Source organism: Xiphophorus couchianus, chromosome 20, assembly GCF_001444195.1.
Source record: "Xiphophorus couchianus chromosome 20, X_couchianus-1.0, whole genome shotgun sequence".
In the NCBI taxonomy this organism is placed as follows: domain Eukaryota; kingdom Metazoa; phylum Chordata; class Actinopteri; order Cyprinodontiformes; family Poeciliidae; genus Xiphophorus; species Xiphophorus couchianus.
Window position 1 is genome coordinate 5,227,983 of NC_040247.1, and position 13,094 is coordinate 5,241,076.

Genomic DNA, 13,094 nt, shown 5'->3' on the forward strand with positions numbered 1-13,094 from the left:
TTTGTATCAGTCAGAAACTTTGATTTCTAGTATATTTTTCTCTTTCATTAGGACTGGCCTATTGTTGTATCCAAGATGGATATTATTATAATCTATTTTTTAAATGGTAGATCTATCCACAAGGTTCTCTTGTTGTGTCAGTTATTAAAAAGTAAAACAACTGCTAAAGTTTCTCTCAGTTAAGTATGAAAATGTGTTTTCCAGTGAAATGGATAGACAAGGGAAAATTGTGTTTTCCAGTCTCTAGGAAAATGAGTAGTAACTGTTATTTAATAACAGTTTAAAATGTGCAAATATGTGAGGTAAATTTTAATACAAGCTGGTTGGCAGGTGGCTCGTCTGCTGCCTGACCAAAATCAGACTTAATTGCAGTTCAGATGCAAGATCTCCAAATTTATGTGACATTTTGGGAAATGTGCTTTATTTTAACTGGCACAGAAAAATGGAAATGGGAACAGGTGTCTGAGCATAGGCAGATCTAAAATGTTTTAAGGGTGCGTTCCAGTTATCTGGGAAGTAGGAACTTGGAGCTGGATTTGATGTCAGACCCGAGGTAAATTCCGATTCTAGTTAAATCGGAATTTCAACATGGCAACACCCGTAGACATTGTGTACAATAGCTCTATCATAATTTTAAGTTTTACTTCCAATAAGCAAGCGTCTCTTTTAATTTGTTCAGTTTAGAGTTGCAGGCACCACATGTAACATTTTAGACACATTGTTAAATACATGTCTTACCATGTTTCGACCACATCTTAGTACTGTTAATGCAAGGTTCGCCTTACAATTTGTAACTAGGGATAGTTGGAGTAGTTCCTAGATTCCCAGTGGGAAATCCGACTTCAGACGGAGTTCCAGTTGATTTTTCTGACTGGGAAGTTGAAATTTCCCAGTTACGAGTAAAGCTGGAACGCAGCATGAGCTTTTAGTGCAGGCACTTTGCGCATATGTTCTTTGAAGGCAGCCCAACTTGCTTCCATTATCTACGCCAGCCCTAACTTAGACTGATTAGAATTAAATGACCATGACATGCACATTTCCCAAAACATTCAGACCTTTAGTATCTGAAAGTTTTAAGGATTTTATTTGATTCTCCCCAAGAGGAACCTTGTCACTATCCAGACTTGACAATATTTTGTATGGATGCTTGGAAAACGAAAAATGGATGCGAATTTGTTTTCAATCGGCATACACACAAAACCTGTTTAGTTTCACAGATATAAAATTTGAATTGTTCAGGACTTTTCCTCAACACCCTCCTCAGTCTAATGGTAACGCTGTAGTGTGTTCCTTTCAGTTCTGTGGGGGTGTATGTGTGTACACGTGCACTTGTAACTGCTGGGGCTGGGGGTGGTTAACGGGCATGGATGGGAAGGGACTACATGTAAATAAAATCAGATAGTGTTGAGGTGTTTATTTTCTGTGTCAGTGTAAGTTAAATATTCTAAACTAAAAAAAATTATGTATTATTCTCTATCGTGATTCATGGTACATTAAAAAAAAAAAAAAGAGGAAAAAGCTGTTTTATCCATATTTCAAATGCTTATCTCTCTAGCTTCTGGCTATTCCTGTTCCATTTTATAGATTTGTCAGCACAAAATGCAATAAACCAATATCATTTTACTACAGAATGTGTGTCTGCAGTTTTTAATCATGTTGTTTTGACAATAAAAACAAAAGTACAGATTGACCAGCACAATGGAAAACTATAAAACAAACTCAGGGCTGAAAAGAACCATCACTATCACAAAGAAAAACATACTCCATAGCTCTGTTGTTCATTACACACATTAAAAGATTCTGTAAAAGATTTCAGGCAAAATGAAAAGACTAACCATTATGTAATTTAAGCAACCCTTCCAAATTTCAACTGCACAAAAATGAGGAGAAAATTAAAACGTTTACAAAACATCTCCAGGGTCGCCTAACAACAAACCTATCACAGAAAAAGTTGCAGTAAATGCTTCTAACCGCTCATTTGTCTCAATAATGGCGAGGATACATGGACATTGGGGGGGGACCCTGCCCCATACTGGAAGATGACCTCTGGGGCATTGGTGGAGCAGACCCAGGGCCCACCAGGTTGTTCAGAGATGGCCCACTCTGAATGAGTGTGTCCAGAGCTTTTTGGACACTTGGGTTGTCAAAATTGATACCTGAAGTGGTAGCAGGGGGTCTCTGAGTGGTAGACGCAGGGGGTAAGCGGGACAGTGACATGCCGTAACCCTGGGATCCACCTGAAGCCATCCCTGGCATTGGCAGACGGGATGGATTTTGGGACGGGGAGGGACCGAGTGAGCTGTAGGAGTGTGACTGAGGGGCGCTCTGGGAAACGGCAGTGGATCCTGATATGGGGCTGGAGCCGCTATTAAACAGACTGAGGATTTTAGCCTGCAGCTCCTGCTGGTGACTCGGGTTTGTCGAGGCGCTGGAACTGGTCGACAGGTGACTTGGCTGGGCGGTGCTGAGTGTAGATGGAGTGAGTCCCGCAGCCGATGGCACCACATCACGATGCTGCGCTGCAGGAGCTTAAGGTTGACAATTCAGATTTACTGTTTAGTATACGTTTAGCATGAAAGAATGCATACCATTTTAAAACTATCAAGTGGTAGTGATTTGAAACAGTCTTTAAATGAGGTATTTACCTGCCAGAGGATCTTCAGAGGTTCTTACAAGACGAGTTCTTTTATCCTTCATGTATGCAATGAGGCTGTCCAGTTCCTCTGGGGTTAAAAACCTAGATGAAAAACATCCAATAACAACCTCGTTCTTGGACTACGTTCACACAGCAGGCAAAGAAAACTCCAGCCCAATTTATCTTGCCTCATGTGACCCATATTTGACTTTTTCACTGAAGTCTGAACAACCCCATTCTGATCTTTTCACGCACCCTCTACTGCTACTTCCACAATTGTTAATAAATTAGATACATATCCAATAGGTTACATATACATACATATACATATATATATATATATATATATGCAGTGTTTTTTAGACATTGTAGTCAGAGCTATAGATTCAACACTTCTGAATGACTGACAACTTTTGGTGAACTGTGAGACCAGTGCCAATATTGCTTCTATATACAAACTGGCATGATTTGGTCAATGGAGCAGCTATTTAAGCGAATCACATCTCAATCCCACCAGCGTATGTATCCAAACAAACTTCTCTACAGAGGTTGCAAGCAACGCTCCACAAAAGGCCATTTCTACTCCTAACTTTCTTCTTCTCATTGTGATCTTGTGACAATACTTTCAGCTCCCACTAATCTACAACTTTAAAATCAAACCATGGACAGCGACATCCATCATTACTTTCCCAAAACATTGTGCTGCTGCGTCTATGTTCTTCTTTTGTTAATGCGAGTGATAGGTATTTTGTTTACCTAAATACAAAGAAAGAACCACAGACAACGTTTATGAGTTTTTAACTAAGCTTTTGCAAAAGGAGAAGACAGAGAACTGCTCCTCTGAACAGCTCACCATGTGTTCTGAAACTCTGCAGTAGGACTTGCCTTTTATTAGCAAAACAAAAGCAAGGGGGCTGGTGCTGATAAGATTAGGAGGCCCCCAGGAACTAACACAAACAAAAGCAGTTTTACGACTAAGGAATCTCTAAGTAGGGGGGCACAGAGTATAAACAAACACAGGTTTACGACTAAGGAAACTCTCAGAAGACCATCTTCAAAGAACATGTTTTAAGGGTTAAAAGGAGGTCATCTCTGTCTCACACACATGTTCACAATAGCTGACCCTAGTAACACTACTAATGTAACAATGATAATAAAATTATTCTAACAGCGAGCCACTTTGGGGTCATGAACTGTTCACATAGAAGTCTGATTTTGGTTGTATCATTCATGACTGTCAACGCAACCCCCCCCCCCAAAAAAAAACTCAATAAAATCATGATCTGCTGTGAGAATGCAGCATTAGAAGCCACAATTTTAATTTCAGTACATCTTTTAAAGTTTGAGCATATATTATTTGATACCTGTTCTCTGCTAGCAGCGTGATGCTGGTGAGCACTGAAATGGGATGGCTCTCTCTATCAGGCTCCCGGAGTAACACATCATCCGCCATCTTGGCAGCCTTTCTCGCGATTTCCTCCCGTTCTTTTTCTCGGTTCTCCACTTTGTAGGTGTCATAGTTGTGGGCGACCAGCAACATTGCATCTTGCATTGGCATGTTTCGATGTTCTAGTTATGTAAAATACATGCAAGAATGAAAGGTATGATTCACTGAAGGGCTCCTTTTGAGCCTGACCTAACTAATAGATTTTCAAGGCTGACTTAAATTACCTTGAGGTGTACCAAACAGGATGTTGACAGTGCAAGAGCGATGCACCTGATGCTGCTGAGTGATGATGATGGCGAAGGGAGTTCTGGCTCTGCCTACGTCCTCCAGAGCCTGGGTGAGAGACACTTCCGTGTTCAGGAAGATCAGATCCACAACCATTCCCAAATCGCGGACTTTTCGCCCGACTGTCTCTGCATACTCCCTACAGTTGTTTTAGAAGCAAGAGACGCACAAAAACAAACACAAACACAGGAGCAATATGAAATGAAAATATCCAAGATAAGGTTAAAGATTTCCAGAAAAGCGTTTGATTCTTGATGCTGTAAAGGACAGACTGTGAACTTACTTCTGCGCCTTGTTTACAACGATCACAGAGCAGTCAACAGGGCGGTCCATGTCATAGCGCCGCTGGAGTTCTTCGTAGTATTGTCGATACAGCTCATTCCGACGGCGCTCTTCTGGCCGAGCGCGATCTTCTACTGATTGGAAACAAATGGGATGAAGGGATTAAATGCTAAATCGAATCCAATGATGTTCTAGACACAAGTCTCTGGATTTTATCAAGAGACTTGTGTCTCTTAAAAAAGACTGTACGACAGTTAAAAGTAAACATAACCTTTGTTTCTGTGAATTAGTGCTTTAAATGAAAATAGAGTCAACAAATGGAAACCAGAGAGTAAAAACATCAAAGAGAACAAAGCTGTGGAACCAGCTGATATTATGAGCATTGTATTACTAACCTCCAGACTCACGACGTCCATTCCAGGGATCCAAGTATGGGTCCCTGTAGGGTTCATCCTTTCTCCTGTAATAGTCCTCTACCCCACTGCCACTGCGGTAGTATCGGTCATAATCTTCTCTGCTGAAATGAAAGATTACATGTTTAAGCAACATCATAATGGATTTACCAGCTTGCAGCTGAGGGTCAACAGTCACCTGTAAGCAGGGTCCCGAGGGTCGCCCCTGGCGTCCTTGTCTCTGCTCCCCGAGCGGTACCGGAAATCAGGGTCACGAGAGTGGCTACCTGGCCGGGGTTCCCTAGCAGAGTCTCTTCCCTCACGGCTCTCCCGAGGTTCCCTTGCGTCACGGCCATAAATAGGTGAACGTGAGCGAGGCCGGCCCTCCTTGCCATATATGGGCCTGAGAGAGAGGTCAAGAATTAGAGCTAGAAAAACTCAAGAGTGTGAAGTGGAAGAGCAGATAATGCTGTTGGCGGCAATTTTTATTTATAAACAGGCTTGGATTTTAAGATCTCAAGTGATGCAGTCAGTCACAAAAAAAAAATACAAATATTAACTTCAGACTTCTGGTTCATTTTTATTAGAACATAATCAAATGCATCACTTTACTTGGAAGATTTTAGAACATTTTCTTCTCACCTTTCTGATAACGTCTTTTTAATTTGCACTTGGATGAGTTTTTCAAACCAAAACTCATTTTTAGAAACTTCAAGTTATAACTGAAAGTGAGCGCAAAAACAGCTTCAATCCAATGTGTGGAGTCTTTCCATTTCTTAACGATTCCTTCGATACCAAGCCAAAAAAAGCAGAACCTCGGCACATCGCAACATGGTTTATTGAAATACCGTTCAATCCAAAGTGATTGTGTTTTAGTGGACGAAAAATATCAAGGTAAATTGAGATTACAGTTGAGATAAAGCAGTTGAGATTGAGACAATACCACAACCGGTTTCAAAACCACAACCATTTTTCTGCCCGTCACAGCTTTCCAATACAAATCCTTTGAGATGCTCCAACTCCTGCTGTGCACTGACAGTCAGCTGGCTGAAAGAAGGTTCTGAGATTTTTCCTCATACTGTTGTGAAATATTTCCAGTCGCAATAGTCACGCAGAGACTTCATGTGGAAAGTAAGACTGCCATCCACTTGTAGCAGTTTCAGACATACAATTGACATATGTTGAAGTGATTATATTTACTTAAAACAAAGTGGTAATTTTAAAGTTTTGTGTTGATACCTGCGGTGTTTCGACTCAATATTAGGAGATAAGAATCTCATACTGGAGATAAAGGCGAAGGTTTTCTTTATTTTGTTTTATTTTTTGAATCCTTAAGTTGGCTTCTTGTTCACAGGTGAAAGAAAGCAAATGAACGTTGATGTAGTCATGTTCTTCAAAGAGCAATAGGACAAATGTCTTTAAATGTTAAAAAGTCAGAAATGCCAAAATTTTTAAAGAGTTTTCAAGGAGTCTGTTTAAAAGAGACTCGAGCAACGCAAACCCTACTTGCAGATGTAGGACAGAAAACTATTCTAGGCGCAAGAATTTGACAAAAATCACACAAAGAACATTTCCACTGTGAGCAATATAAGAATCTTTGAGACAAGGACACTTTAAATTACACCAGATGTGTGTCTCTTCTTTATTTCAACTCATCAAGACAAGTTAGTTTTGTGTAAAATGTTGACATGTCAACAAACCATTTCGAACTCATTCAAATGTCAGATAGCTCCCTTAACGTTGAATTCAACCCTTGGGAGAAATTACAGGTGATGAAAAGGTTACATATGCTCTTTACCGATAGAGAGGCGATGGTAGTTCTTCACACTCATTTCACGTTACTTTACCTTCGAGGAGGGCTCTGCTGGGATAGAGGTTTAGCTTGTCGTCGCTCCACGGCCATATTTACATCTGAAAATAAATGAATCCAAACGTTGAACACAACAGTGACATGTAGACCAGCTAATGCTGTTCACGCAAAATGAGAGGCCGCATCATTCCTTTTCCGATCCAAATGAAAACTTAGGGAGAGGATCCAAATTGGAAAACGCAAACTGGACGAAGGTTCAAAGCACAGAAAACCGAGACGCCAAATCTGTGGGATGAAAAGGTACTCCCGTCTCCGCCCAAGCTACTTCCACTTGTTAATTCAGATATAAGCTGGTTTTTTTATTATTTAATTAATTCCATCTGATGAACTTAAGTTGATCGAAAAAATTGGCAAAATACTTTTTAATAAAACAGTGGTAGGCACACTTTTGCTAATTCGCTAAAAGCAGAGCTATTTTTTTGTTTAGTGCTTTTGTTAACTTTAAAAACATATAGTGCACTTAGCTTCCCGATAATAAAATTTTTCCACATAAATCCTTACTTGGCTGTTTTATAAGTTGAATAAACTTCAACATCTAAATGAGGACTGTTCATGCAGCAGTGACTTTTGATGATCTCACGTTCTTTTTTTCCCTACCCAATAACTATTTCAATCAAGAATCATACACAAATAAATAAAACATGAACAACAGGGAACAAAACAAATACATAAATCCAATATCTATGATAATTAAAGAACATGGAAATTATAATGTAGAAATGAAATTGGTGCTTGAGGATCTTTAAAAGGCAGATATAACGTAACTGAAGTTAGCCCTTTCACATTAGCTAAATGCCATGTTGATCCAGTGCTTTAGGGAAGCTAACGTTTATGATTAGTGCTTTAGAGGTAGAGCAACTAACCTCTAAGTTAGTGGTGCCTTCCACTAAATAAAACTGACATGAATAGAGCCTATAATGTACAAATCAGGCATTCATGTAATTGTATTCTTTAAACATAAATCTATGAATGGTATTACTAAACATTAAATTGTTTGTTCTGCATATTAAAAAAAGTATGCAACAAAGAGCAAATGCAACATTTGTTTAAACATGCTCTGTAGAACGATGTTAAATAAGAACTACTTTTTGAAAACTATTGTTTTCTACACAAACTCAAAAAATCCCCAATATGTCAGAAAACTTCCGACTTTAAAAAGTTTCAGTGTCCCAAACCGAACATGTTGAAATAAAAGAGGCTTGTCCTTTTGACTGTAGTTTACAAATACTTCTCAGTGTTAATTACAGAGGGTCAGCTGTGTAAACTCAAAAACTTATTCATGAAAAAAACAAAACAAGGCAAGGTGGGTTGGAACTTTGAAGACATATTTTAAAAACATAAGTATAACAATACTGTGGTTGTTGCCGGGGAGAAAACTGTTCAAATGTTTAAAAGTTATGGGTTTAGCCCTTTTCTTAGTAGTGGCAAACTCTGTACCTGTAATGCGATTTAAAACAGTGGTCTTTTAATTCACATGAACAATACTGTATATCATTTTAAAGTAAGATTTACATGCAAAATGTTGCATTTGGTCTTAAATGATTTAAATATTAGCATACATGTCTGATTTTTAATATGGAGAATTTTGAAGTAGTGAGTCCATCAAAGGTTTTAGCATTTGTAAAAAAAAAAAAAAAAAAAAAAATCTTATTGAAACCATTTATTCAAATGTTTGGCAATTAAGGCTTACCTAGTTTGTACCCTTTATATATTCGGCCCTTTTGAGCTGCTCTCGCAGCTTCAGCCTCCTCAAGGCGCTCAAATTGAACAAATCCATAACCTCGAAACAAGGACACGCCTGGAAGAGGAATATTTTAAGTGGCACAAAATTGTCTGTCCACCATCCACCAAGAAATAATGTTTAAGTTAAAGGCATATTCAAAATATTTCAAACAGCTATAAAATTCAGCGGCAGCTTTTCGGATGTTATCCGTCACATGTAACAACTGCGGAGTGAACGCTTGTAGGTTTACTAACCGACTATCTTCCCGTATGGAGAGAAAAGATCTTCCAAATCCTTGTTTGTCATGTCAGAAGTTGGCAAATTCCCAACAAAAATCCTTCTCTCCAAATCCCTTGGATCGTTACTGCTGCAGGTGCGGGAATATCGCCCTGGTGATGGGCTGCGGCTTCTTCTGCGAGACATGCCTAGATCTTGAGGTTTATCCTTTTCTGTCTTCGTGCGCCTCAAAAGCTCGAACAGGTTCGGTTTGTTTGCAAACAATTGTCTTTCAACTGTCGTCAATCCTGAAACATGTCAGTGAGTAAGAAGAGAGATCAAGTTCCATAACAAAATGGGTTTTGTGGATGAAAAATTGAAGATCAAATTCACAACAAAGCAAACTGAAATGCGGATAGTTTCAAAGTTTAGAAGAATTTTTTAAATGAACATTTATGCAGTGAGTTCATGGCAGTTTTCATAAAATTTTTTTTTTGCATTTTGTTTCTTTTGTGTCAACTAAAATCAAACGTTACCGACAAGCTGGTGGTGAAAACTAGTGAGCAACAAATGCGGGCCGAACAACGCAAGTCTTCAATTAAACCGCTGAAGAGACCGACTTCAAAAAGAAGCTGCCTAAAGAAATATGCAAAAGCTCTCCAGAAACATTAGAGAACTTTGCTTTTTCCGAACATGGACAAAAATAAATAAATAAATAAATAATTGTGGGACAGCAGTTTACAGCAAATCTTTGAGGAGTCATGAATGCCAAAAATATTAAAGTACCACCATTAGACTTTCATCAAAATACTAATAATCTGACTTACTTTGATTGGCAGACCAATTAAGGTCAAACTAAAATTATTAAATATTCACATTATTTGATTAAGTAAAAAACTGAATAGAGTATTTCATGAATCTGATCTTGAGCATTTACCTTCAAATAAGTAAATTAACCTGTTAAGAAAATGCAAAAAGAGAATTGGTCGTCTATTAATGACCTGCTTCCACTGAGTGGTACGGCGTGGGTTGATGTGGTACATTGTCTCTTTCCATTATAAAACCGGACCGTACAACCGACCAGTACCGCACCATTCCTGGGCCCCCATCATTTGTAGGTTCATAGGATGATGTTATGGTAAGGTAGAGCAACAGGCCTCACACAACACACCATTGTCTGGAGTACAAAAGAGTCCCTGCACCGACCCATGCTATAACACACAGTGGAAATAAGGCATATCTCAAATATAGGTACTGCTTTGTATTTCAGTTATGACAATTAACAAAAAAGAATATTTCCTCCATTACTTTAAGTTTCCGCTATAATTTTGAGGGAAAGGTCAAGAACGAAAACTCTACTTTTGCAGTACAACTTTTTTCTGTAAGTGGTTTATAGAGAGGTCATATTTTATGTGTTGTAATTGCTAGGAAAAAAAATACAGACACGACACTTTGAGTAATCTTCTTCCCAACCCAAAAGTAAATTGACCGTTCAACCTCTTATTGAGTTCATACGAGTGGGTTTTGTAAAAATGAAATGAAATGCTTGTTCAAAATGTCCTCTTCTCTTGAAATTGTGCGGCTGTTGCAGAAGAAAATAGGGATTCATGAAAATTAAATGACAGGCTGACGAGCGATTGAAATATTCAAAATTTGAGTGTAAAATTAAAGAATGTTCCTCAAACTCCATAGGAAAGACACTCAGTCAAATCTGAAAATAGTTCTGCAGTTCAAGGAAAAAAAAAAAAAAAAAACATGCTTTTGGGTTTATGGTTTCATCATATATACAGCACAATATAGCAAGCTGAAATGTTTTTCTCAGGGTGTTTTTGTTGGGGCCCAGTCCCTTGCATACCTTTAAGTTGAACCAGGACGTTTTCAGTGATCATCTAGTTTGAAGATCCAAATTTCTAGATCCAAGATAAAGAAAAAAAAAAAACGTCACTTCAAATGTTTTTTGTGGTCAATAACAACTTTACAAAGAACTGATAATAAACACAAAACGTAAGATAATTAAAACTATACATAAATCCAAACAAACATTGCAATGTATTTGACACAAACGTGAATCTCTACCGGTTAAAAAGGCAACATATTTATCAGTTTAATCCTGTTTTACAAGAAAATGCTACGCTCTACATTTAACACTGGAAGCACTAGGTTTTTGATTTCTCCCCAGACTGGCTGAAACAGGGCCAAAAGAACCAACGACTCTTGATGGCTCTGATGGCTCAAATTAGCATCCATTCTTCAATTGACAATGTGGTCGTTGACTGAAAGGGAAGAAGGTAGGAGTGTGAATAGTCCATGTTGGGGGTGGGTGCCAGAAGGTAGGAGTGTGAATAGTCCATGTTGGTGGGGGGTATCTATGATACCAGCAGGAGATCGGATCTCCTGCTGGTAATGCTGGTAGGTAATGCTCTTCAGTCTAGTTTTGAAGCATACATAAAGTGTTTTTGGAGAGATGTGACCTTTTGCAGCTGATGTTGTGCTGCATTATCCAGTCTAAGTCGAAGTCTAAGTCTAAGGAACAATTGTGCAACTGTGAGATGCGTTGAGGCCATTACCAGGGTACTTAAGGGTACTTACAATCCTTCAGGCCATTTGGACAATCTCTAGACTGCATAGGAGTGTTGTCTACGTGGACTACCTTCAGCGCTTCTAGTTTAAGTGGCTAAACGAATGAAGAGTTAGACTGTGCTCCCACTCTTTAAAAATGCTAATCTGTTCATCTGAACAGATTAGCTGAAAGGCTACACTTTCATTCTGAATTCTGGACAGCAACAACGTGGCATGAAACAAAATACTTAACGCTACTTATAACATTAGAAACATGGACAACTACTAAAAGAAAATAATACAATCGTGTAAACTATAGGCCCAATGAATGAGCTCGAAAAGAAAAACTTCAAAATCGTAAATGAAGTGTTTTTCAATGACAAAAACATCAATAATTTTGCAGCTACTAAATATGTGCACACCGACAGATGCGAAAGGTCTAGACTTTAATTAATAAGTATTCAGGTGGCTAATTGTGTTATATTGCTGGTAACAAGCATATAAAAAAATCGACGTTAAGTTAGCTCTCTAGCTTAGCTTTGATATGGACTGCATTCGGTCGCGCGACGATCACTTGGTTTGCAAATGGCGAGCTACTTTCAGCAGAACAGAGTTTAACATTATCCTTTACAATAACGAAGCCAATCATTTTCAGTTTTCTAAAAGTACTTTTACACGTGCAATCTTCCAATGTTTCCAGATAATCACGTAGCCAGGTTAGCATTGTATGTTAGCTACTTAACAACAGCAACAATGAAATGCTAACACCAAACCCCCTGCTCGCTGACATTTATCAAACACCGACTCGATGTTCTTGTTATTATTTTATTCAGTAACATTCGAATTACCTTCGCCGTTTGTCTTTTCTCCGTTTAGCCGTACTCCACGGAGAAGTGCTGCCTCTGGTCGTCCCTGGATGGAAGAACACAAACGACGCTGAAGTTGGCATCCGATTCACAGCTTCCGACGTGCTTGTAGAGGAGCAGCGCTTGATTAAGGGTTATTTCGTTGCATTAAAAGCTCTGACGTGAGCTACATTGAAGCCGTAGTTAAAATTCTAAAAGTAATTGAATTTTAAAAGTTGTTTATATTCATAAAATGCAACCTTGTCTTCTGTGAACCCCTTATTCAAATTTCAATTCGTGAAATTTAAAAAAGAAAAGGGTCGATTTAAGGTTTTTTGGCCTTTAACGGATCCAGTTGGAAAGCTATAACCTCTAACCTGGACAGAATTATTCTGCAATGACGACGGATAGGAAACAGGTTTGCGATTTGTGAAATAGTTCATCTATTTTTGAAACTCGGAAAACTGAATTAGGGCTTTTGGTGTCACAGATTTAGCTAAAAGATGATATTACTCGGATATCTCAAATGGTCAAATTTATTATGCTCTCTAACTACACGAAAACACGATTTTGATTAGTAAAACTTCAATTATATTTGTAAAAACTCTAGAAAAATGTTAATGGACGAGAGGAAGATGAATTAAAACAGAGGTATGAGAAAATAACTGCCTCTTGAAATATAAAAGAGTATAAACTAATAGTTAATGCCTGTTGTGTGTTTAGAGGTAATTCCAGAAGAAATTATTTCAAAACAATAAATCTGTAAAATATGAGTGTAATGAAATTTATTTAAAAGAGAAACAAAAAATAATTTCAGAGTTCACAAAAATTCCATAAATT

The 13,094-nt window shown here is 38.3% G+C and overlaps 1 protein-coding gene across 7 annotated transcripts; it reads right to left on the reverse strand.

The window, feature by feature from the left end:
• Positions 1-1,615: 1,615 nt before the first annotated feature.
• Positions 1,616-12,427, reverse strand: ncoa5 (nuclear receptor coactivator 5). 7 transcript variants are annotated; one of them, XM_028002920.1, is made up of 12 exons: positions 12,258-12,427; positions 10,706-10,760; positions 8,889-9,158; positions 8,602-8,709; positions 6,889-6,952; positions 5,241-5,444; positions 5,045-5,163; positions 4,651-4,780; positions 4,307-4,509; positions 4,000-4,204; positions 2,646-2,737; positions 1,616-2,528 (listed from the first exon to the last, which is right to left on the reverse strand). In XM_028002920.1, the coding sequence occupies exons 2-12, from the start codon at positions 10,737-10,739 to the stop codon at positions 1,984-1,986; spliced, it is 1,974 nt and encodes a 657-aa protein (XP_027858721.1). In that variant the 5' UTR covers positions 10,740-10,760; positions 12,258-12,427; the 3' UTR covers positions 1,616-1,983. The 7 variants fall into 7 exon arrangements, with proteins under 7 accessions (XP_027858721.1, XP_027858719.1, XP_027858720.1 ...); XM_028002918.1 differs by having other exon boundaries at positions 4,651-4,783; XM_028002919.1 differs by having other exon boundaries at positions 4,307-4,506; positions 5,045-5,166.
• Positions 12,428-13,094: the final 667 nt, after the last annotated feature.